General features: G+C 42.9%; 1 protein-coding gene and 1 long non-coding RNA gene across 2 annotated transcripts in view; both read right to left on the bottom strand.

Annotated features, from left to right (window-relative positions):
• pde4ba (phosphodiesterase 4B, cAMP-specific a) overlaps nt 1-5,260 on the bottom strand; it is a 124,454-nt gene extending 119,194 nt beyond the window's left edge. Inside the window, exon 1 of the mRNA XM_041936049.1 lies at nt 5,022-5,260. Within this exon, the coding sequence (XP_041791983.1) occupies nt 5,022-5,245 (224 nt within the window). The 5' untranslated portion in view covers nt 5,246-5,260. The remainder of the gene's footprint in view (nt 1-5,021) is intronic.
• A 13,868-nt stretch (nt 5,261-19,128) lies between these two features.
• The window catches only part of LOC121605925, a 32,053-nt gene continuing 26,075 nt past the window's right edge, over nt 19,129-25,106 (bottom strand). Inside the window, exon 3 of the long non-coding RNA XR_006006809.1 lies at nt 19,129-19,257. This is a non-coding gene — a long non-coding RNA (uncharacterized LOC121605925). The remainder of the gene's footprint in view (nt 19,258-25,106) is intronic.

The raw sequence follows: 25,106 nt of genomic DNA, 5'->3' as shown, positions 1-25,106 counted from the left end.
CTATTTTCCCCAAGGGCTAACATTAGCTAAAATGCTAGCTAACATATCTAGGTAGCTTGCAAGTGTTAGCCAGCGAGCGTGTTGCTGTCTTTGTGCTAAGAGGTTAGCGCATCAGCTAGGAGCTACAACAAAGAGGCACAGTATTCAATAAATCCTCAGAATCTCTCAGTCATTTGCTTGCCACAAACCCAAAATCTGTTCATGGTTGCAAAAACAGTTCATAGAGGCAGTAAGTAACACAGTTCCCAACATTCCCACAGAGTTGCACAACATTATGTAATTGCAATATATTCTTATGATAGATGTTTTAGCCATTTGCTCCGTAAAGCAATAATCTCTCTTTTGTCTCTCTGTCAGTCTCCCTGTCTCTTACTCAACTGAGCAGTTGGCGAAAACACACTGGCTGCAGCGGCAACAGTAATCACGCCAAGCCTTCCCTGACGTCCGTGTAACGATGATTTTGGGTGAGTCACGGAGGCGAGTGCAGAGAGAAACAAATCAATAGCAGACGGTGTGTTGGACAGAACATCGTGGTGAGATGGATATTTAGGTTGACATTTAAGCAAAGGTAAACAACCCTCTGTGCAGAGAGACCTCTGTTTGTTTTTGCTGTGGCTGACTCCTCTGTGGTAAATGAGTTTCTGTTTATCTCTTCAATATATACAGCTTGTGTGTTTCCTTCCCTCCACCTCTTTATCTGTCCCTCAGGCCGTCTCCGGGTATCTCCTCATCCCGCCGGAAACCAACTGATGGACGTCAACGCACAGGAGGGGGCCAAGTTCAACATAATCTAAGTAAGTACTCTTTTATACTGTAGCTGCAGATAAAAGCAGCCTCAAGTGTTTTACGTTTCACAGATACATAGGTGTGATGATCTTTGGTTAGGTGTTAGGTAATGTTTAGTTGTTACATGCTGTACATTTATTTTGATTTATTCCACAACAACATTTTTGTGGAAAAAAGAGGGATTTTTCTTTCTTCTTTCCCATTTTTCCCTCCTCTCCCTTCTTTCTATTCCCATGACAGCTCCTTATTCCCTCTAATCTCCCTCTCTCTCTCCTTGATGTGCTTTTTGTGTGAGTGGAAAACAGAGCGGTCATACGCCTCAGCTGGCCATCAAACATTTACATCATGTGGTGCGAAAGAGAGAAAGACTGAGGAGAAAGACTGAGGAGAAAGACCAGGACGGACGGGAGAGGGATGCCTACAAAAGAAACAAAGACAGACGTCGAAAAACAGAGGGGGAAAAAAGAAGACAGACAGTGAGGAAGAAAGAAGCAGACAGAGTGAAACTTAGGATAGACACACACACACACACAAAGACTGAGGGACAGAGACAGACACAGAGAGAGACAACAGCTGAACAGCTCAAACAGAAGAGTCATTGTATGGGTTTTATGACTAGTAAATCCAGTAGGTCAGGAGTTCACCAGCCACTAGTCCACCGCCGGGCCAAATAATGCTCGAAGGCTGAAATTTAGCATTGATTTTGGATTCAAGATTAGCAACAGATTCCCATTTAAAACGGCAGACAGCACGACATGAAAACAATGCCCAGGCCTTGAACAGGAAGACAGAAGAGCGAGAGAGTGAATAGTGGTGTCTTTCTAGATAGATCATCTTCATTATGAAGTTAGTGTGTGAGCCTTTTCAAAGTGAAAATCTTTGAGTTTGGAGAGCAGACGATGAATACATCAGTGATATTTATTTCTATGTCAATGATTAAACCCGATGATAAAATCTACAACTCTATTTAAACTCTTAATTTGAGCCCAGACTGAGACAAGTAGAGCTTTGTGAAAATATACAGTATAACAAAAAATAATTACACTAAACCAGTTGCTCCAATTCTGTGCTTCATATAAACCGTCATAACATGAATAACAGTGCAGAGACGACGACACGACAAAGTTCTGTTTTGACCTCTCCTGTCTTTCATTTTTGCATTTTTGTGGGAAATACTGATCACTTCGTGAAACCTGCAGCACTGGTGTTTTTGGCCACTTGTGAGTAGCAAGAATAAGTTGTGAACACAACTTTGACATCTTGTAAATTGACATGGAAAACTTAAACAAGTGTCAGCAAACAGTAGCTTCTTTACACATCCAGCAGTTACAGAGCAACATATAACATATTTGGATCTTAAGCTGCTACATGCTCCACCATGTTCACCAGCTAGTCTCTCACTGTGTCTGTCTACCACTTGGAGCTGAACACTAGTAGTATTGTGGAGCTACATGCTGTGGGTCAGGAGGCAGGGTGGTCATCCCCTGATCAGAGGGTTGGTGGTTCAGTCCCTGGCTCCTGCAGTCTACACATCAAAGTGTCCCTGGGAAAGATATTAAACTCGTCTCTAAACTCCTTTGTTTCTATTTGTTTAAAACATCAGTGAGAAATAATGCAGTGCTAAATTTAGGAGAATATATAAAATCCTTACGTAATTAGCTTTTCTCATTTTTTAAACTGTAGACAGCCCTGGCTAAACATATAAGTAATTCATCATCCTTTATTTTATTTTATTTATTTATTTTTTGTTAATAACTTTTCCAAGGTCTGGCACAGGTGGGGAGACAATTAGGCCAGATAGAGTGTGTGCACAGTAATACCCTGAAGGATTCCCAGAAAAGGTGATTTTTTTTAAGGCAAGAGGGATAATGATATTTTGGGGCAGAACACAGTGTATTTAAATATGGGATAAAGCAAAGGGTGCAGTGATTAATCTTGTAATCCTGCCGATTACTTAACCATAACCTAACGTGTACTGTGTGCCAGATAAAAACAAGCGTGAAAACCAAGTGAAAAACACCTGGTGCTGGTTGGCGAGTGGCATTATCTCTTTAATTTTCTCCTTGCTGTCCTGACTGCCACGCATCCCCCTCTGGAGATGACTGCTGATTTTTCCCTTTCGGCTCTTTCTAGCTGTCTATTCTGCTCTCTCTCTCTCTTTTTTCCCATTTCCATTTTTAGCTTTTTACCTGTCACTCTTCAAGCATTACAGTGACTGAGCAGACAGACCTCAGTGTCTCACTCAAGGCCACTTTATCATGAACATGGCCGTTAACAGGCTGGACCGGCGGTTAATGGCTCTAATGGGTGTTGTCCTGTCCCTCGATCGAGCCCATACATTGTGGACTTATGGGAACAAACAAGGCAAATGACACCACTGACATCTTAAATGATTTCTAAATGCATTTCTGCTTTGCTTTTTCTTCTAGCGTTTCCCCCTGTACCCACCCAACCCCCACAAATCTGCTCAGAAATAGGATATAGAATGAGAAAGGGAAGAGATAAACAGACATGAGTCCCCCGTCTGACTGCTGTCATGGAGGGAGGAGAGAGCCAGTCATACAAGGAGAAAAGAGAGAATAAACATCCATCACTCTTACAAATACAATTTGTGCATCCAAAAACACACATATGGTACACAGTGTCAAACAAACACATACATACTCTCCCACAGACACAATTTATGACCGCACGAACGTGACACACATACACACGCATCTGCTTCCCATCATCAACACAGCATGTAGCCACAACACATGGGAACAGATTCATATCTGGACTTATTTCCTTTCCCTCCCTATCCCACAACCCACCCCACCGTGCGAGCAGTGACAACCCTGCTTTATCGTGTTATCACAAATTTGTTTACATGTAACACATGTTCCATGTACAAGATTTGTTGACGGGTACATGCTCATGCCTTTTTAGTCGACTCTGGTTTTTACCTTCACAAACCTCATGAAATAAAGAAACCAAGGCGCCTCTCTCTGCCACTGCCTAATTTGAACAAATGGGCGTGCTGTTTTTATGAGGGACAAGAGTCACCTTGAATCCTTGCAGTCAAATAACAGCAGCTCTTTTCCTTGCCTCTAATCCATACATTGCATAACATAGCAAGCCCTGCCTTCATCCACTATAGTGCCTAACTGCTGCAAAATGAGGAGGTAGACTGGGGGAGTGGGTGGGGGATGGGGCGCAAAATGATGCAAATAATAAGAAGAGTATGAGGTGTGTAAAGTTAACATGTGAATATGTTATGTTCTTGAGCCCATGATCTTGCTAGATTGCGACTCAGTCGGATTCGCAGCTCCTGGGCTTCTTCTAGGAAATGAACCAAGAGAAATGACATCAACGTCGATGACACAATGAAATGCGAATGGAACCAGGCGGCACAGTGTGATGCTGCATCGTGTTTGTCATTGTGTTGTGTTATGTAGACATCCATTTGCTCATTGGGGCTGTGAACCGAAAAGGTTAAGAACCACCGGGTTGCATAATGCACCTCCCTCCACATCACTGCAGCCATCCAAAACAAGGACTGATCCCCACACGCGCACACACGTACACACGCGCACACACACACACACACTTCACCGAGGTACAGGGCAGAGATACACAACATCAAAATGGAGGACAGGGGAGTCCGCTAAATGGGATTTTATTCCATTATGTAACCCTCTAACCCAGTGACAAATCACCAGACAGCAGCCTCAGACTACATTGTTGACCCCACTCATTGTGTCAAAGACCCTCTTTTCTTTTTAAGTCATCAACCTCATTCTCTCTACCTGTATCTTCACACCTCCTCTGAGACATTTCTTTTCTCCCCACCTCCTCTCTCGCCCCCTTGCTGGCTATCTGTTTAAGCCCTCTCCCTCTCCTTGAGATGATTCCTCTGTCCATCTCCCAGTTCTCATCCCTTTTCCTTCCTCTTCTTGCCTTCATTACCCAACCACCCACTCTTACTCGCTCACTCTCTCTTAATCTCCCCCAGTTCCCCACCAATTCAACCCCCATTAAGCCTCATTGGTTTCCTCTTTCCATCCACATCCTCTCCATCTTATCCATCCATACTAATCCTCTGTCACATCCCTCCACCCCTGCCCCTGCACGTTTTCTCTAACCCTCTCCCACCTCCTTTATCTATATGAGTCAACCCCCCCCCTCCACACACACACACACACACGCACACACACACACACACACACACACACTCACACCACCACAGGTCTTACCAGGTGTGGGCTACAGTGAAGCGTCGCCTCTGTCGGATGCTCTTGTTGACCATCAGCTTGCGGAAGAGGCGCGGGGAGCTTCTGGGGGACAGCTTGGGGGACGTGGCACCCCTCTTCCCTCCCACCACACCTGGCATTTTGGGAGGCTCCAGCTCCAGGTGCATGTGCTCCTTGAATGTCCGGATGCAGGAGTCCATCTCAACGCTCAGCTCGTTGGACGACATCCCTGCAGGCTGGGTCGAGCCCTGTGTGGCGGACCCTCCTTCCTCCTTCAAATTCTGCCCCTTTCTTTCCAAATTCAGTGACATCAGCTGGTCATGTACAGCTGATTTTGTCCTCCTCTTGCCTTATCCAGACAAAGAGAAGTTTACACTGGGCTGAGAGGTTGTAGCCGGACGACTGAGGCTGCCTCACACACAAACATTCACCCAGGAAAAGGCCAGCTCACACATACCTTTTCGTTGTTTGTGTTGCCTCTGTGCTTTCTATCCTTCCCTGTTCTTCACAGGTTTGGGGATTAGCCAGCCAGCAGTCGTGCCCTCTTTGTCTCTCTGTCCTTTAGCTCATGCACCGTGCCTTAGAGGAGCTTCACCCTCAGCAGGGTCACTTGCAGCTTCTTACAGGAGAGAAGAATTCCTCCTCTCAACACTGCTTCTCTCCCATCTCCTTCCCGGTCTTGCTGTCAATAAAGTGCACACCCCAGTGCTCTATCACTCAGCCTCCTTTGCTGTGTGTCCCTCTGCCTCTCTGTCTCTGCTGGTGCCTGCGAAATGCCACCTCAGTACCAGCTGTTTCTCTCAGTCCATCCAGGCAGCTTGATGTTGGAGGATCTCCCTTATGAAAGATTCAGAAGGGCTAAAAACTGCTCTCTGCCTCCTCTTGCCTTGCTCTCCCCTCCATCAACCACTGCCTGCATGCCCTCCTATTTCTGCAAACAACCCACACCTCTCGCAAAGGCACTCCCGGTGTTGCACAGAGTGACTCCCACTATGCCGAGCCTGATGTCAGGTTTCCCTTCACTCGCACAGTCAGTGCAGTGAGCGGAGCGTAGCGCAGCGCAGCACACAGGCAAATGCTTCACTTGCTGTTTCATTCAGAATATACACAAGGAGCTGAGAGCAGGCACGCAGCGAGTGCAAGCCACGCCTCCCCTGTTAAGGATTGGCTGGTGGTTGTTCTGACGACAAGCAGGCAGGCACAGTAACAGGTTGTCAGATTTTTTTTTTTTTTTTTTTGTTTAGCCAGGATTTGTGGTAATGTTGCTGATGATGTTGTGACCTTTAGTGAGGCATGCAACTGGTGAGTGCAGGCCGAGAAAAAAAAAAGGCAATTTGGAATGAGGATAAAAGCAAACAGCTTAATGGGCATCAGAGAGGAGAAACATACACACTGCTCAAAGGTCAACTGATTCAAATAAGCATTCCAAAGCAAGCACGTAAAAGTCCTTCTGCAGTAAGAAGGCAACCACAAATCAACTTAGTACGAAACCTATATTCCACCACAATCTATCAAACATTTTCTCTCTGTCTGTCTCTCACACTCACACACACATTTACCCATCCATATTTCTGTCTGAATGGAAGTAATCCAACCATGAGATTGCCTCAGTGTGTATAGAGAAAGAAAGAAAGAATTGATAGATGCAGTTACTCCAGATACATGTCCACACACACAAAGGGCTACTCAGAGTGATGAAAAGAAGACATAGAGAGAGGGGCAATGCCCTAAAGGTGCAGAGGCAGAGAAGACGAGGGAGAAAAATCCAAAAGGAACATCAGAAGAGGCAGAACGGCAGCGTGACGAGTATTCGAATTGCGAGCACTTGCTCGTCTGCTCTGTGGACTGATTTGTTTTGGTTGTGAGTCACTGATGATTCTGAGCCGTCGGAGCATGACGTGCTTTCTCACTAAATGCTTGCCAATAAACCCTTTGAAAATAGACTTTCCAAGCTTGTATATAAAGAAGAAAACACATGTAGTAACATGAGGCGTCATAAGAGCACAGCCGGCCAGAGTGTGTAGCATTTGTGCTTTAAAGTCAGCCAATAATGCATGGCGATCGCCAGCTCTTTTTCCTTTTCTGACTAGTAAATACCAGCAGCTGCCAACACTCGTAAGTGAACTGGTTGTAAAGGCCTATACTGTTAGCTCCCCAAAAACAGACTTGAGTTACCCAGGGAGCAACAAAATGGATAAATCATTAACTGTTATACTATGTAATTTCAAATCACACAATAAAATACATAAGAATTTAAATTAAAACAAGTAAAAGTCAAACTCACACGTCTCTCTAGTCTTTTTTTGTCCTGCACCTCTCCCCTTCGGGAGGTTCCCTTGTGCACGATTTGAGTCTTTGCAGTACATAAACAGAAAAAACAGAAGATTCAGCCACTGAACAATGTCAAAAATGAAAGCGAATCTTCTCACTAACTTAACAACTTTTGTCTTATGTGCAAAGACGCACCTTGCTTACTGACAAGGTGTGCCTTTGGTAGAGGAATGGATTAATGGGACGGTGAGCATACAAGCACCGAGACAGCATCCCCCCATAAGAGAGCAACTGAAACAGCAGAAATAAAAAGAAACACTTTCAGACAAGATCATAGAAACGAGTGCTAGTCTGATACAGTCAACGATCAGCTCTTTTAGAACAGCTAATACGCTTGCAAAGAACAGGCTGGCTTGCATGAAAACGAGTGCCCTCATAAAACTTAATGAACTGAATGGTGCACCGATCGGCACCGCACACATATCCGACCATTCATGTGCCATGATCATAGCAAAAGAAATGATGGCAGCATTTGTGTCTAATGTCAAACTGCTTGATGTTCCTATTAGCATTGCTTTGGATGAAAGTGCCCCATGATGTACAGACATGAGTGTTTATGCATGGAGTGTAGTCATCTTTGACATAGTTGAACTGGACAGGGGAACAGATGCTGAGTCAATAAGCAGTTCTCTAAAGGAGAGCCTTCAGCGTGGTGCAATGGATGATGATTTTCTGAAAAAAAAATTGGACCAGCATTGCCAAGGATGGAGCAGCTGTCGTGACCGAGAGAGAGACCTGTGACGAGACTTAAACAGTAGTTTCCTCTGTCACTTCACTGCCTGGCTCATCGCTTGGAGGAGTCAGTGCACAATTCTTTGAAAGAGGTGGGAGGATGCAATCATTTAGAACGTTTCCTCTCTGAATTGCACTCACTGTAACACCAGTCTGCCACAAATCCAAGAGAGTTAAACTGCAGAACTGAATACGCTGTTTCTGAAAGCAGCACTGGAGGACCCTTTCTGTGTTGGCCCGTCATTTTCAAACAGCAAGTGATAATGCATCATGACTTGACATGCATGACGGATGTGTTCGGGTAACTTTGCAATCTTTCCCTTTAGTTACAGAAACATGACAAGTCTCCAGCTGACGCAAAAGGTGATCACACAGCCAACCCGCGAAAGATAGACAGGTTGTAGTTCTGTCTAAATAATTACTGATGAGTTGGTCATTTTTTCTGGACAAGCAAGAGACGGCCTCACTCTCTTTGAGGTGAAGGAAATAGAGATCTGGTAAAACTAACAGGACAGTCGTCCAGAGAAGTGAATTCAGTGAATTCACAGACTGGAAGCTACAAGGAGACAACCAAGGAAAAACAGGCCACCTCTGCTGAATGCGAAAGACGATTTTCAACAATATACGAAGAGACACGCCAGGAATCAGCTTTGAGCCAAATGTCTTTCTGCTTTGCTTCTTTGGACTTCAACGGACCTTTTCTGGACAAGTGGGAACCTCTGAACTTTGCTGAAGGATCAAAGGAGACCATCACTCATCCTAATCCTGTGCACCAGGCCTGTAAAGAGACCACTGAGGTCTATTCTATTTGCTTAAAGGTCAGATATCTTTCTCATTCTTTGTTTTAATGCATGCGATAAAAACTAAAAAAAATCGTGCTGGTTCGTGTTTAGGCCGTGTTATCTGCAGTACAGTATATCAGATTCTGTGCACTGGTCTGTGCTACTGACCTAATCACACTTATCAATGCTTATAACAGAAAGATGTGTTTAGTATTGCAAGTGCCATATACCACTGGACAGATCAAAATTTTGACCTCATGAAGGTCAAAATGTTAGAGGATAACCAAACCTATACCAAGAAAGTCTTGACCAAATGTTAGGCCAAGACATTCAATAGCTGTCAAGACATTTCAATCAATAGGCCACAAAAGCCTCAACGTCACAGGATTCATCATCTGTGCACTGTGGGCATTTGTACTAACTTTCATGACAATCCATCAAAGAGTTGTAGAGACATGTCACTAAAACGTGCTGGTAGCACTGCAGGAAAAGTCAGCAAGTAAGTAGGAGTCATTGCCTAGGGATAACTTTATGGCAATCCACGTAATAGCTGTTGACATATTTCAGACACAGCAGTGGACCAACTGGCATGGCTAAGAAGCACTTCAGAGAACTGATGAGGAAAGAATTCTCAGACTTTCTCCATCTGCCTGCCATTTCCTCTTGAAACCAGCGCCGCTGCTGAAGACTTCATCGGAAAGATAAAACAACCGTCGACAAAATCTTAAAATATTACTGCTGGCTCTGTCTTATTAGTGAGATTACTGCACTGAACGGTGAGACTACAAAAGATGAATGACAGAGCAAAAATGAAAAGGGCAGAAAACCAAAGCCAGCAAGTCATTTTAAAAGAGATGAAAGATTGAATTAGAGCGACTGGACCATTTCATTCCACATTAAACCCTAGTTTTTATAGTTTTTACATCCTCGAGGGCTTGGATGAAAGCAGACAATGTAGTGTAACAGCACAGGAAGTACTGGGATATACAATAGGCCCTACGGCCGGTAGCAAAGGAGCAGCTCTTTACGGTGTCTTATGTTCCTGTGGACCTCAATATTGGTACTGGTGGGAGTGCAGACTGAAGAAAATTCTGCTTTCTTTTAGGCATCTGGGCCACTCATAATAATTATGGTCTTAAGTCTTGAAATAATTACTCAACTAACCAATTACTCGATTCACAGAAAAATAATTGACAAAAATTGATTGGATTATGGATTCATTGTTTCAGGAATTTATCTACAGCCACATTAATGGCTCTGTGAGGCACAGCAGTGCTTACATCGAGTGCTAACAAGCCCAAGATAATATGTTAACATCCTGTTAACATGTTAACAAGTTCAGCAGGTACAATGCTCACTGTGTGAACATCTTAGTTTAATGTGTTGGCAAACATGAACACAAAGTGAAGCTGCTATTGATGATAGAACAGAATTAGTTTTGCAGGTGTTTAAAGTACTGAATTTGAAGTTTTGAACAAATTGTGGTGCTACATGAAATGTTAATGGATCACCAAATTGATTACGCTTCAGCCTGAATTAATTAAATAATCTGCTTATTTAGTATATTTGTTCAAGGACTATTCAAAAAAGATAGATTTCAATAACAATGTTCTTTTTTACATCCTGCATACAGGATTTTTAACATATCATCATCACCATATATATATATATATATATATAATAAATCTAAAAATATTTACATCACGTTCCATATTATGTGTGTGCATATGTGTGTGTATGTGTGTGTTCCCTAATTCATGGCGATATATATTTACATATAATGTTTGTGCTAAATTTAATGGCAAGTCATCCAATAGGTGGTGGCGCTACAGGACAGCCAGTAGGATTCCTCCTCTGGGGACCAAGACTCCTTGTTCAAAATGCTGTGGGAATTCATCTTATAGCTCTTCAGGTATTTCAGTCTGGTGGACAAACTGACCGTCAGACACTGCCAACCCAAGAGTCACACCATTAGCGTGGCTGAAAATGAAGATTTGATGCATTTTCTCCGTATCTTTACATCACTGTAAATCGTATACCTTTGGGGATTTTTAATATTGGTTAAGCAATTTGAAAATATCTCATTGGGTTCTGGGGTACTGTGATGAGCATTTGTCTTACATTTAAGATAAGACAAGATAAACTTTATTAATCCCCAGCTGGGGAAATTTGGTGTTACAGGCAGCATCCATAGAAATAGCTCATTCACTAACTGTGAGCTCTTTCTAAATGATTAATCTAATAAAATATTCAATAAATCATTAGCAGCAGCCCTGAGGCTCTTTTGCTTTAATGTACTGTGCTTTTCCACTTAAGCTGCGGTGTGGTTTAGTTTCATGCAGAGCCACGTACGGTTCTCGTACCAACTGTGCTTCACATAAACAAGATTATTCTCATTTGGATATTTGTTACACCACATGCTAATTTGAAGCAATGTAGTTAGTTATGAGTTAAGAGGAAGCAGATGATAGAATTGATCTACCTAGATCTAGATCCTATGAGTTTTCTCATCTCTTCCATACATTGCAGCATGCATATAGGGTTTAAAATTTTATAAGCATCCCTCCAGCCTCTCTGAGCCCTGCACGTCTCTGCGTGTTCATCATGACTGTGTGGTCAGACGGCGGTGATGGCGAGTGCATGTGATGGGTTTAAGTCTTGAGCTGAGGGTCTTTAATGCAGCATCTCTGGTTGCATAAAACCCTCTCTTCCTTCTTCCCTCGTTCACACTCCGTCTCTCTCCGAACAGCTAAAAACAATATTGCATTGTGGCCCAGATTAACAGACCTGTGCTCATTCACAAAGGTTCTCGGAATGAGAGACTCAGACACAAAGAGAAAGCAGATAATAAACATTGAAGTGCTTGGTGTATTACAATAAACATTTTTACCTGCAGCTACATTACCAGCAGCAGGTAAAAGGGCTGGAAAAGAGGCTGTGAATTATTCATCCGTTTGAATTATATCCATGCAATCAATGCAAATATAAACAAAGGATAAAAGCTTATATGAATGGAAAACAAACAACAACAAAGGGGATGCAGGTGGCTTGCAGTGAAATGTGAAAGACCTGGAACAAAAGGTATTATGACTGGAGAAGGTGACCTTGTTAATCTTTCTTCCATGTACAATCCTAGAGAACAGAGAAAGAGTGATGATGATTTCTGCCTGCGATGTTTGAGTATACTGTAGCATGAAAGCAGTCATCCCATTAAAAAAACTCACAGCCTCACAGACTAAACTACCGCGAGTCTCCGGTTTAATTCACACTCGCACATGAAGGGACTACCATGCAACACAAACTGACAATCAGGACAGTAGCCGAGGTAAACATGACACGACTATTTCTGAACCGAAACGCTCCCAAAGCTGATGAAAGTGTGGAGGACAGGACTGCTCGTTCCAAGGGTTTAGCATAAAACTGGATCTTCTGGTCATCCAATGTTCCACTGGCTAAGCTGTGTAATCATGCAAAATGATGGTGAAATATTAGATGCATGTTGACTGCTGTGGCTTGTTTTGCACCCCATAGATCGAGGGTGATGTTGTACCGAGAGCCCCACCAAACCACCCCAACCAAAAAGACAATCAGATTTAATATGTACTCGGATTGAATTACTAAAAAGCTGCACAAAAATCTACTCGATTGGAGCAGCATGAACAATTCAAATCTTCACTTTTAGCCTTTGTTTATTTCCACAGATTTATTGACTTAATCTTTTGCTTGCTTTGAAATGAAGTCTTTAAATGTTTACTTAATCTTCTGATAACACAATAACGTATACAAAAAAGTCCAAATGGGGGGTTAATGCTCTGAACAAAGTACTCTATCTATCTATAATCATACTATATAATACCCTGGTGTGCATCATATTACTCTCTCATATACTCGACTTTGCTGCTACTAATCTCACCACTATGCTTGGGACGGTACTGCATTATTAGTTGAAGTACAACACTGGTTGTGGGCACTGTATGTGTACTGATGGTGTCATTTTGAGTTTAATTACTCTGCTCAGCTTCTATCATTTTCTATTCTTATTTCTATTTTATATATTTTTTAGTTATTTATTTGTTAAGCTCTCTATGGGTTTGTACTTTTTTCTGTCCTTGTGCTGCTGTAACCCCCAAATGTCTCCTCTAAGAGATCAATAAAGGATTATCTTATCTTCTCTTATAGCTGGGACTTCACATTAAGACAAATGCCATCTTTGTGCATAATTTCTCTGCCTTAGTCTCTGAGCGTGCTAAAATGAAAAGTGTAAGATTCAATTTCTGCTCGCTGGCTGTGTGGATTACTCACACCCACACGAAGGCCGTCTGGAACACCAGCAGAGAGGGCAGCGCTCAGAAACACACCAACACAAAGAAAGTACACAGAGTGCAGACAAGCCATAGTCTGACCGGTGTCGTCCTGACCCAGGGTGAGGAGCACATCCGAGTATCATTTCAAATCAAGTTTGGAGAGGGATCGTAAATGGGAAATTTCATTCAGACTGGGAAATTATATCATTATGCGTCACAGAGACCACTGGTCTGGACTTTAAATAGATAAATGTTTACAAGCACAGGCATGTCATTATACTCAGCATTCAATGCACTGGACATACAAGATGGTATTACAACCAGACATTAAAACAATGCTTTTGTCATGCATATCTGAAATATCAACAACAGTGAAACTACAGTACATGACAACCTTTTCTGAGAACCTGAGTACTAATTTGAACAGTACTTCAGCAGCTCAGTCCATAAGGACTTGGCTTGAGGACCAGAAGGTGGCCGGTTTGAGCCCAGCATGGACTGGTCGACCTGGAGGTTGTCTGGTAGCTGATGCAAACAACAGGGCACTACCGAAGTGCCTTTGAGCAAGACAACTAATGCCTAACAGCTCGGGGTGCTGAACTGCAGTGAACGACACGCTCTGACATGAAGATGAATTTCCTCCAGAGGGGATTAATGAAGGGATCCTTCTTCTTACAAAGAATGTCATTTACTGAACGTCACACCTCTCTCTTCCTCTTTTTACAGATCATGTCAAAACTACATTACAAAATGCTACAACATCTGGACTCTATCAATAGGCTAACAGAACACAACATGTGCTGAGTACAGGCGGAATAAATCATATCTGAGCGTTACCCTTTTCTCCTGTGTAATCACTGCCACTGGCTCGACTTCCGTTTTGTGGCATTTGTGAATAGCAGAAAGACACTAAAGGTAAGTGTGAGGCTTCCCGGTAGTCAGACCAAAATTCGCCTGGCAGAATTTACTGTACATAAATGTATTGTGGCCAAAAGCAGGGAGGACAGGAAATAGCATGGGTAGAGTTGTAAACATAAACTGCAGGGGCTAGCATGGCTCGCAGGCTAACAACAGCAGTCCATAAACTTGTTAATTAAACAGTTTCTTATCAAAAGCTTCAGCCTCCATAACTGTCCTGCACTCCCTGCAGCCACGCAGAATCCCTCCCTCTCTCAGTCTTGTGTTATTTCTCCTTGGAGTTCTTGAGAATATAAATAAACACAATGTCCTCTCGCAGACTGGCTGCAGAGCTCCACCATTCCACGTGTCAAAGTTCAGTCAAATTTGTACTGAGTCAGGTTGATTCGACCCAGAAGCAAATGTGCTCCTCCCCATTCCAGATAGAAATGAATGGGAAGAGCATTTTGGGCAGCTGCAAGATTTTTATATGTTCCCCGTAGGCCATTAAACACAGCTGTGATGCTGTGGACCATCATTAGCCAATCACCACTGGAGCTCAGCTTGGTACATCACAACCTGAATATGATTAAGGAAGTAATTGACATGTTTGTACTGATGCTGATGACCTCACTTTACCTGTTGAAGTGTTCATAGCAATTTCTAAAACTACATCAAGTTAAGGTCTGATTACAAGTGTGCACGTACATCCACTGGCTTTCACTGAGTTGTGTTCTAACTCTCAATGTGTCTGTCCTATACATGCACAAGACACACTCAACACGTACACAGTATTTTCACTCGGTGCCGTCTGCACAAACGCTGGCTTTTCTCAGGCAGTGGCACAAGCACAGCCAGCCACACGCCATTTCCACAGTCGATCCATGAGGCACCCTGAAACAACTGTCTGCATCAGCAGGAAAAATAACTGAATCCCAAAATAGCTTCATGCTCCCTCCTCCTCCTCCTTCCAAACATTGATGAAAGCACTTAAATAAGTACAAGCAGAAAAAGTGGGGATTGAGAAGAGATGAGGGAAGTGCTGATGACTGGTATTTAAACTGTGTTACAGACAGATACAGACCCACATATAACACACACACACACACACACTATCAGCTGGAGGCTTCACTAGGGATGGGAGAAATCAGACTTGAGGACCTTCAAGGTTCTGCTGACCCTGACATTTAGCAGCAGTGATGCCTGAAGGAGACATAGTGTGATAGCTTTTTAAAAGAGAGTAGGGCCAGGAGGGAAAAGCACATTGGGGGAAACATGTCTGCTTCTACCACCAGGGTTACTGACAGCTGACACACACCTCACCTGCTATAAAGTCTGCGGTTGCCCAAGCTGACTGCAGAGCCACCAATAAACTCACTGTTAACAGAAGAAAATGGAGGTCAAGTTGTATAAAAATAAAAAATAAATATACTAAAGGAAAGAAACATTATTAATATATAACATATAATTTGTCTTATGAAGGTCCAGAAAAGCTTCAGTGTTCCTTGGTAAAGACCCTCCAAGTCTCAGGAACTCTAATAGAGTGATTTAACACCATCTTTCCCAAAAAATACTCCCTCATTTGGCATTTTGATGACGCTGGTAGAGAGCACTGTGTAACACATCAGTCCCAAAATCTCCCACTGGTGCTAAATAGGGTTGAGATTTGGACCACAGAGCATATTAATCACATCGTTTTCATACTCATCAAACCATTCAGTGAGCCCATGCGTGGAAGCATCTGCATTCCTGTTCCTCGACTCATTTATTCATCGTTTTCCTTTCATCTGTCACCACTCTGTATGTGTGAAGTTGTGTGTGTGTGTGAAGATGTGAGTGTGTGTGTGTTTGTGTGTGAAAGCCCATCCAATCAACCGTGTTCACACTGCACTCCTCTGGTAGAAAAAGAAATTACAGCTTTTCAAGCGTTCACTCAAAGACTCCTCAATAAGCAGCGCTTTCTTTTTAATCTCAGCATTTCAGTGCGATTCATCCAAGTTACACTGCAGAAAATAAACTGATTTTTCATTTATTTCCACAGTGTGCCGACTTCCATGCCTTCACTTCCTTAATAGGTCGTTATTTAATGGAGCCAACATGTGAAGCATTACTGCCTAGTGTTGCAGGGTTGAGTTCAGGGACCTGTGTGCATGTTTGATTGACGCACTCAGTGGATGTCAGCCAATACCGCAAATGCAAATGACAAAATGTGAAAATGAGAGCAGCCTGCTGTTCGATCATTATGGCGACCCACACTACTGCTGGCAGTTATAGCAGCACACAGACACACACACATATGTACGGTACACAGAAACACACATACACTTAAGTGCAGCACCAATCGGGACTGATCAGCACTAACCTTTCCTGAGCCCCTTATTCATCTAACTAAAAGGAAGGAAACACTTTGCAGCTTTTATTAAAGGTTCCTGAACTACAAACACACACAAACACACACACACACACACACACACACACACACACACACACACACACACACACACACACACACACAACTCAAGTACAGGGCCAATCAGGGCTGATTAGCTCGTTAAGTAAAGGCGTATCTGAATTTGACACGGCTGGACAACTGGCTGGCTGCCAAGAACCGGACACTTGCTGTTTGTGTTTGTGTAGGTGTTATCTGAAACTGCACATTGTACCTGTTGCTTAAAGAGAGAGAGAGAGAGAGAAAGCGTGTGTGTGTGTGTGTGTGTGTGTGTGTGTGTGTGTGTGTGTGTGTGTGCGCAACTGTGTCTGAAGGCATGGTGCATAAATAATGAAACAAGGCAGTGTCATCTTCAACAGGCTGAATGTGATATGACAGACCAGTCACTGATGCAGAGAGGTATTTTAACAAGACTTCTGAAGCCCAGTGTTTGCTCAGTGTGACGGGGGGAGACCCTCGGCTTGGGAGACCCACGGTTTGGGAGACCGTAACATAACATTTAATTAACCCCAGAGTAACGTCAAACGTCTGAACGTTACGTTTGCTTTAATGCCATGCAGACATTCCTTACAGGTTGATTAATGTCTATAGAGGCGACACAAGCTCATTATGCTCTTGAGGTCACTGTCAGACGAAGCCTACAGAAGCACATCATCAATGAAAAACTGGTCTGACATCCTGAGATCACCAAACTGGACACTCCAGTGTGTGAGGGAGTGACGAGGCACGCTGCCTTTGACCAATGTCAGCCGAGAAAGAGGAGAAACAGTGCAGACACAACGCTCACTCCGAGCAAACAAGGTCCAGACAGTAATGGCCCCGGTGCCCAATACTCCTGGCCTGAGCCCAGCATGGCACCTGGAGACAGACATGGTCACTAACCTTCTCCACATCTACAGAATATATGTGGACTGGCCAGGCCAGTGACCCGTCTAGTGTTCTTGCAAAAGCTTGTCCACTGTTCCAGAACCCATAGCAAAATCCACACTGCTCCTCCAAAAACTGAGGCTCAAAAATCAGCTGGAGCCTCCTTTACAGCACCGCGGGAAGCTGAACAGCGGGACACCCTGATAATTGGAGCACAGCAGGCGCCATTCTTCAAAAAATTGGAACCACCACCCACGTCTGCCAGTTTATAGACGCTGCCCCTGACCTGTTTGCAGTGTTAAAGAGGTGTGTCAACCAAGACAACACAATAATATCATAATATCAACAGCATCTCAGGGTGAATCTCATCCAACCCTGATGCTTTGCCTCTGTGGAGCTTTCTGACATCCTCAGACTGCAGTCTTTAGACTCTGTCTTCTCCTCAAAGGAAGTAACTCAAGAAACTCATTTCACCACCTGACTCAATCCCCAGTCAAAGTCAGCAGCTCTCCTCCCCTGCTGAGACCAGCCTGGACCAGGTCCTCCCTCCCTTTTCTGAGTGGTCTGACAGTTTGTCAAAACCTCTTCGAGGCCAGCTGTAAGTTTCTCTCCCTGAATTCCTCTCACAGATGAATTTTGCTTCCACGACCACAGAGGTGCATCCTTTCTTTTTGTTTAGCTGAGGTGGTGAGCCACATCGACTTCCCCACAATCAGTTGACTTGGTAAATGTCGGCCCAATCGATCGCCACATTCGCACAACACTGTACGCCATTTGCAGTGTGATATTCAATCAAACAACTGTCGACCTTATAGCTTGGAGCTTAATGCAGATACATTGGCATCATTGTATATGTCGGCCTATAAATAAGTACAGTGTCACCATTCAATATCATGTAATACATCACTGTTCAATACTAATCTTTAAATGTCGTGCACATTTTTATTACTTTTTCAAATTCAATGTCAATACTACTTTTTCCATTTTTGTTTTATTTTAATGTACTTAATTTACTACATTTATTTTACTTTATTGTTATTCTGTTAGGCATTGATTTTATCCTTTACTCCTTTTACACTTTCTGTTTAATACCCTATTTTTTCATTCATATGTCATTTTTGAGCCAGACTTTCCTTCAGGATTGTCTCTTTTCTCTTATCCTCCCATTACAGAGGTTGTCCAGCAGAGAGCACTAACAGATTAACCTGACTGGCAGCATACTAATTGTTTTTTTTCACCATTAGCTGAGGTCTTTGTGTTTGGTGATGTGGCCCATCTCCCACAACAAAACACTGCAGGAAGCTCTGAGACAAAAAGTGGGCGACTATCATTTGTAAATGTTATCTGATGTGCACAAGAAACAGGTTATCCACAGCAGCTAAAGCACATTCCTGTCCAGATACACCTACTAACCACACAGGCACGTATGTCTGCCCCTCTACTGATGCATGGCTCTCTATTGTGTCAGTAGTGGGGTCTTTGCGGGATGAAAACAGTAATTAAGGAAATAAGAAAATCAGCCTAATGTTTAGTTTGATTCCTACAGATGTTTGACTGTATCCAGGTGGTTTCAGGTTGTGACATAAACAATGGGCTCGTCCTAAGTTCGTGTTGTGTTGACTTCTACTGTCCACTCACCATTCAGGATCAACCGGCGTGATGTCTATCCTGGGAGGGGCTCCAAAGGGCAGGGACGTTGGCCTGGTCATGATTTCCTCGTCGGGTGTTCGCGACCTCTCCCCCTGGCGCCATGACAACGGGGGCAGCTGCAGGTTTCCCGAGAAACGGCGTCGGCCGCGGCGCAGGTCCACACCCAGCGTGCAGGACGGGGATGTGAAGGACTCACTGAGGCAGCAATCCGGAGGCTCTTTGCTGTCCTGAAGAGTGACAGAAATGAGGGAGGAGGTGCATGAAGTTAAAGAACACAGTTTATTTTTCATTCACAGAGAGAACCAGAAGTGGAAAATGAGAGGACATACTGTGTTTAATCAACTGAGCCACAACCTTTTTTCTCCAGTTCATCAACAGTTTGCCCACTAAGGGGCGCCACAGGCTTGTTTCTGACATGTGACGTGGTTGTGAACATAAGGTAAAGCACTTCACAGTCTCTGGTGACCCTTTACCAAATATTTATCAATAAGCTTGACACCTCTTCTCACTTTTCCCCAACCGATTGTCTCAGATGACCTCACATGCAGTAGTTTATGACTGTATAAATACAGTAGGAGTGTAAGAAAAAATCCTACAAAACCCAGATATGCATCCTAAAGTTGAGTTAGCTAAAATGTCTGTAAAAAATGACTAGAAAACTTCACTTTAGTCTTCATATTTCAATGATTTAAATAAATGTTGAAATAAGATCTGCGAAAAATCACTGAGTTCTTTAACATTTAGTACAACAGCATGAATCTCACATGATTCTAGGAGACGTTTTTCTTTCGTGATCTCCTCACTCATCCCTCCTCTGAAGCCTCCGCTCTCTCCTTCCGCCTCATTTACTGGATTAATTTGTCTTGTTAGCACGTGCTGTCTGTAGCAAACTGATTGCAGGGCATAAATAACCGTGTTTATTCCTCAGCTGCGCTGTCTCATTTACATGTAAGTCTGAAGGGCATGATAAATCTTGACTGTCTCTGTCGTCTCATGGGCTGTTTACAGTTCTGAAAACCTGGGCCATATTTACAGGTCATCTCAGAGCCACACAGAAGGGAAACCATTCGCAGTTCGACAAGGACTAAGAATATCATCTCTCTGCACCCTCTAAAGCAGCAGGCGTTCTCTCCTTAGCTTTTATACACACTTACTCTTTTCAAAATCTAATTCCTCCTTTGCTAAGGTTTGAGGGTACCACTCGTAACGTCCCTGTCAACTATGAGCTGTGCTTGTTGATCATTTCGTGGAGCTCAGGTTTGATGCATGTGGAGTCAGAAGCTAAAATAGCTGCAGCTAAGAAGACAGCTGGCAGCATCTCATACATGTGCTCAGCCACAAACATGCAATCAATTCACCTGCACCTGGAACACGTAGCAGACTGTAGCCAGTGCCATGGTAACACCAAATTACACCGCAACGTAGACAAAAAATATGTGTCACTTCCTCTCCTGGTTAACTGCTGTTTTTAAAGAGCACAGAGAGCAGAGAGCTTTTTTTTTAAAGTGTTTAGAGTTGAAACCTTCACTTGATCAGTCCCTTAGTCAATTGAAAGAAACGAGGTAGCAACTATTTTATTAAACGATTAACAGTTTTCAAGTGACAATGCCAAATAGCCCGTTCCAGCTTGTTTTTTTGTGAGAATGTACTGCTTTTCATTGTCTTGTGTAACAGCATATTGAATAAACGACACATTTGAGGATGTCACATCTTTAGAAAATCACAATAGGCAACTTTCACCATCATCTGATGTTTTAACACCAAATTATTAAACAAGATAAATAATTTGCAGATTATTTGATGCATCCATCCATCCATTAGCTATACTCACTTATCCATCCTGCCTTGACGTTGGGCAGGATGCAGGGTGCATCTCATGGTTCACACTTCAAGACTGACAAACTTACACTCACATTGACACCTACAGGCATCTAGAGTCACCAGTTAACCGAACCTGCATGTCTTTCGCCTGTGAGAGGAAGCCGGAGCGCCTGTAGTAAACCCACATAGAAAGGCCCCAAGGGTCGGCCCAGAACTTTCCTGATGTGAGGATTCGGTGCTAACCCCCGCACCACCATGCCATCCTTGGTTTTACTTGAACCTGCACCTTTGTTGACAGCCAAGACTCTGAGGTAGGAGTGTTTTTACTCTGGTCCTGCACTGTGCAAGTCTAGTCAGAGTTGGCAGCAATGCTGGGAAATAAACAACCAAGTCATTTGAACAGATTCCTTCTTTGAGCTCTGTATCTACTGGGTCTCTTGTAGTAAGTCCTCCTCCAAGTCGACACAGCCTCCCACTCGTAATCCCGCAACAGCTTTCCTTGGCCATTTGCCTCCCCCCGCCTACTCACAGCTTCTGTGCATTACCAAACTAACTACACAAAGCCAGTGATGGTGATGGAGGCATTACGACCTCACTTCATTCTTACTTCATACAGCATGAGTTACCGTGTTGCTTGCTTTTAGCAGTGTGGGTAGTGACTTATTTTTTCCTTTGAGCTTCCCAGAACTCAACAAATCTTGACTGTTCAATCGGCGCTAATGGCCAACAAGGATACTGAATATGTCAGTGGTGCCAGATACAGCAGATGCATCTGGGAACTTGAAAAATTCAGCATATCCGATGTTTGCCTCCAGCCGTTCAGCCGTTGCATTATGCTTGAAGAATGTTAATGCAGATGAATTTACTGCATTTCACAGTGGGAAAATTCTAGAAAGACAGCTAGCTAGCTAGCTAACTAACTGGCTAGCTAGCTAGATTAGTAGTAATTTGACTTGGACTCTACAAGGCTAGACTCATCAACACATACAACACCAGGAAACAGTAATTATACACTTACACTCATTGCCTGTCTCATCAGTTTAGGTCCTCATCATATCCTTGTGTTTGTATAAGCACTGTACATTAGCGCTGTGTGCCACTGAGTGCTGTTCATCACTGTTTATGTGTTCTTCTGCCCAGGTGCTATGACACTGGAATTAGGTGTAGGCTATGTGTGGACTAAGTCTTTGACTGTTTTTACTCTTTATGTTTTTATTGTTATTATTTCATTATCCCTCTAGGACAATAAGGTCATCACCAGCATTGATAATCAATCAATCAATCAATTATGGCAGCCTGCAAATACTGTGCAGGTTTGGCAAGGCAGCGTTTTGTGTCTTTTGGTGTTAGTTTGGCTTACTGTATACATATATAATGACAGGAAAGGAAAATTAATGCTAAATTAAATTGCCTCACTTACTCAGTACCTCCTTCATACAACAAGTGCACAGAGTTTGTGTGTTCTGCCCTCTAGTGGCCTAAACCTGGACAACACTTAATTAGAGACCAGACTTTACAAAGCCATAACTCCTTTTGATATATTGATATTTAGGAGCTGACTTGATGCATATCAAATGTATTGAATGGATTTGAATTTTCCCAGCACTACTTTACAGTTACTACTTACAGTTACTGCACCACTTTACTCTTTGCACCTTCACTGCTTTGGGAATCAAAGGAATGATTCTGCTTGATAAATAGTGGACCTGTGTATTACTGTCTATCCTTGCTTCATTACAGAGGCATCAAAATTTCAAGGTCAATAATAGATGTAATAATGGAATTAAAGCGATCGATCATTCTGACTCATTACTTGTCTTGAAAGTCAGGAGACCTTTTTTTCAGGAAACGCAGATGAGAGACAAATCAATTTGCTGTTTAGATGAATATAAATACATGGCAAGCATCAAAAGGCAGAAGCATTATGTAATGAAATACAGTAAAAAAGTGATTTATGAAATTAAAAAAGGCTCTGCTGCTGTGCCCTGTGTAAGTATGAAAAAAGAACAAGAAAAAGAGAAAGTAAAGATTGCTTTCCGATGCTGTTAACAGATATTTGCTTTTCACAGATATTTGCTGTTAACAGATATTTGCCTGGACCGGAGTAAGGAGGAAGAGACAACAACACTTTTCTCTGACAGCTCAGAGAGGAGACAGTGTGGTGGAAAGGCAAGGACAAAGTGAGATATGGGAGTGATAAAAACTGCACTGCAGAGCAGAGATGATGAAGACAAGAAGAAGGAGGTTGGTGTTTATAGATGAGAGAAGGCTAGCAGAGAGAGACAGAAGCAAGATCACACCAGAAATACCAGAACAAAGTGAAGGACACATGTACAAAAAAACACTGATGAGGCTCAATATTCAGTGGCGACCAGATCACTCACTCCCTTTACAGTAGCAATCATCCTGAACAGACAGAGAAAGGGCTGAATGCATGCCAGTGCTGAGCCATTGTAACTCTTAAAACAGCTTTGAAGTAATAAGAGTTTTCATACTTTCAAGGCTAGTGTCGGATTCATTAGCTTACTGACGTGTATTGTAGCTCATCCTTTGCTGTTGTAGGAGCCGCCACACCGATCAGCTCTATAACACATGAATCTTACATTCCTACAGGAAGAAAAAACACCACGACGACACAAAAGTTGAACACGGCCAACTTTTTCGAATGTGAGTCACTTCCCCTTTCTTTACATAATCGTCTGTTTTTCCCTTTCTTTCACTGTGATGTGGCAAAACATTTGATCGATTGAGAGAAGAAAGAGATGGAACTGTGTGAATTGAAGGTTTTCACCAATTCAGCTAGTCTGACTCATGAGACAGGAAGCCGTGACCAGACTTTTAATCATTTAATATTTTCAAAGGCGAGAAAAATCCAGAAAGTCACGGATGCGGTCGATAAACGCAGAGATGTGACTACAGCTTGGGTCATTTGCTAATGTATTTACTTTACTCTTAAACCAGATTGGATTGCTCCAGCTATTCAGAAATCCATTCTGAAGTTTGAGTGCGAAATCCTTTCCAAGTTCTTAGTCGTAGTACCTACTAAATTTGGTTGTAGAATTAAAAGTCAAGGGATGTCTCAGTTAGCAATGTTAACAGTGTGTTTGCCTGTAGCACCGTCCAATCAAAATAATTAACTCTGTAAACAGGAAGTGGTTGTCGCGTCGCTATAACATAGCTTCCAATTGTGAAGGTGTGTTCAGGGACCATTCACGTTGTTTTTCCTCAAACAGTACAGAAGCTCTGTCTTTTTCTCTGTTATTTCCCTCCTTTCATTTCACGTTTTGAGCTTGAGCAGACGCGTCTTTGCATCCATTCACGGCGCACTGTGCAATTCCACCTCTGCTCACGTCTTTGACTTTGCATGCGATTGCATTGCATCTAAAATTCACCTCACATTCTGCCTGAATGTTTGGTCAGTTTGTCTTACATCTTTAGCATCATCTATTGTAATTTGAGGCATAATTGTGTTATTTATATAATCCAATATGCCTACAAAACTCCAGAAATTGGTCTGTTTCTGTTGATATCATACACAGATGTTGATATAACTCAGTGCTCATTTTTGAAGCTGTTCTTGAGGTAGTTTTAAATTAGACAGCATCATATCAAACTGTGTTTCCAACACTTCAGGCTAAACCTGCACCCCTCTTCTTAAATGACACATAGGACACATTAAAATCTGACAGTGAAGCCATTGTGCACCATGAAAACAGGTTGGACTGCTGCTAAGCCTTCACTCATTCCTCCCACGTACGCTACCTGCTATCCTTAGATGACCTTCAAATGCTGTGATGTGTGTGCATGTGAGGGGTGTGTGTCTGTGTGTGTCTGTGGGGCAGGAGCAGCATGGGTCAGGTGCAGAAGTCCATTAGCCCATTAGCAGCACTAACCCCATGGCCTTTTTGTCTTCCTGGGACCACTAAGTACTGAGAATGTGACATGCTCATTAGTCTCACACATCCACATCATACACATGAGAATAATTCCTATTCACCTCCCTAAGCACTTCATGGACACACGCCAAAACACACAGCAGTCAGGTCACAAGGCCTCAGCTGCAGGATGAGATTAATATTGAGACAATAACGTGCCTTTGCAGCCCTGTCAACACTAAATATATACCCAGGCCTTACAACACACATCTGTCCCAGCCTTTTGAGACTGTCCTCACGAAAAACCTCACAGCATTGGTCATTTCTTCAAACAGTGACCTTAAGCGACCTTTTGCTGTGATGTGATTTATGACTGTCCT

This window comes from Chelmon rostratus, chromosome 4, assembly GCF_017976325.1.
Source record: "Chelmon rostratus isolate fCheRos1 chromosome 4, fCheRos1.pri, whole genome shotgun sequence".
Classification (NCBI taxonomy): Eukaryota; Metazoa; Chordata; class Actinopteri; order Chaetodontiformes; family Chaetodontidae; genus Chelmon; species Chelmon rostratus.
This window is presented reverse-complemented; position numbering and strand designations above follow the sequence as displayed.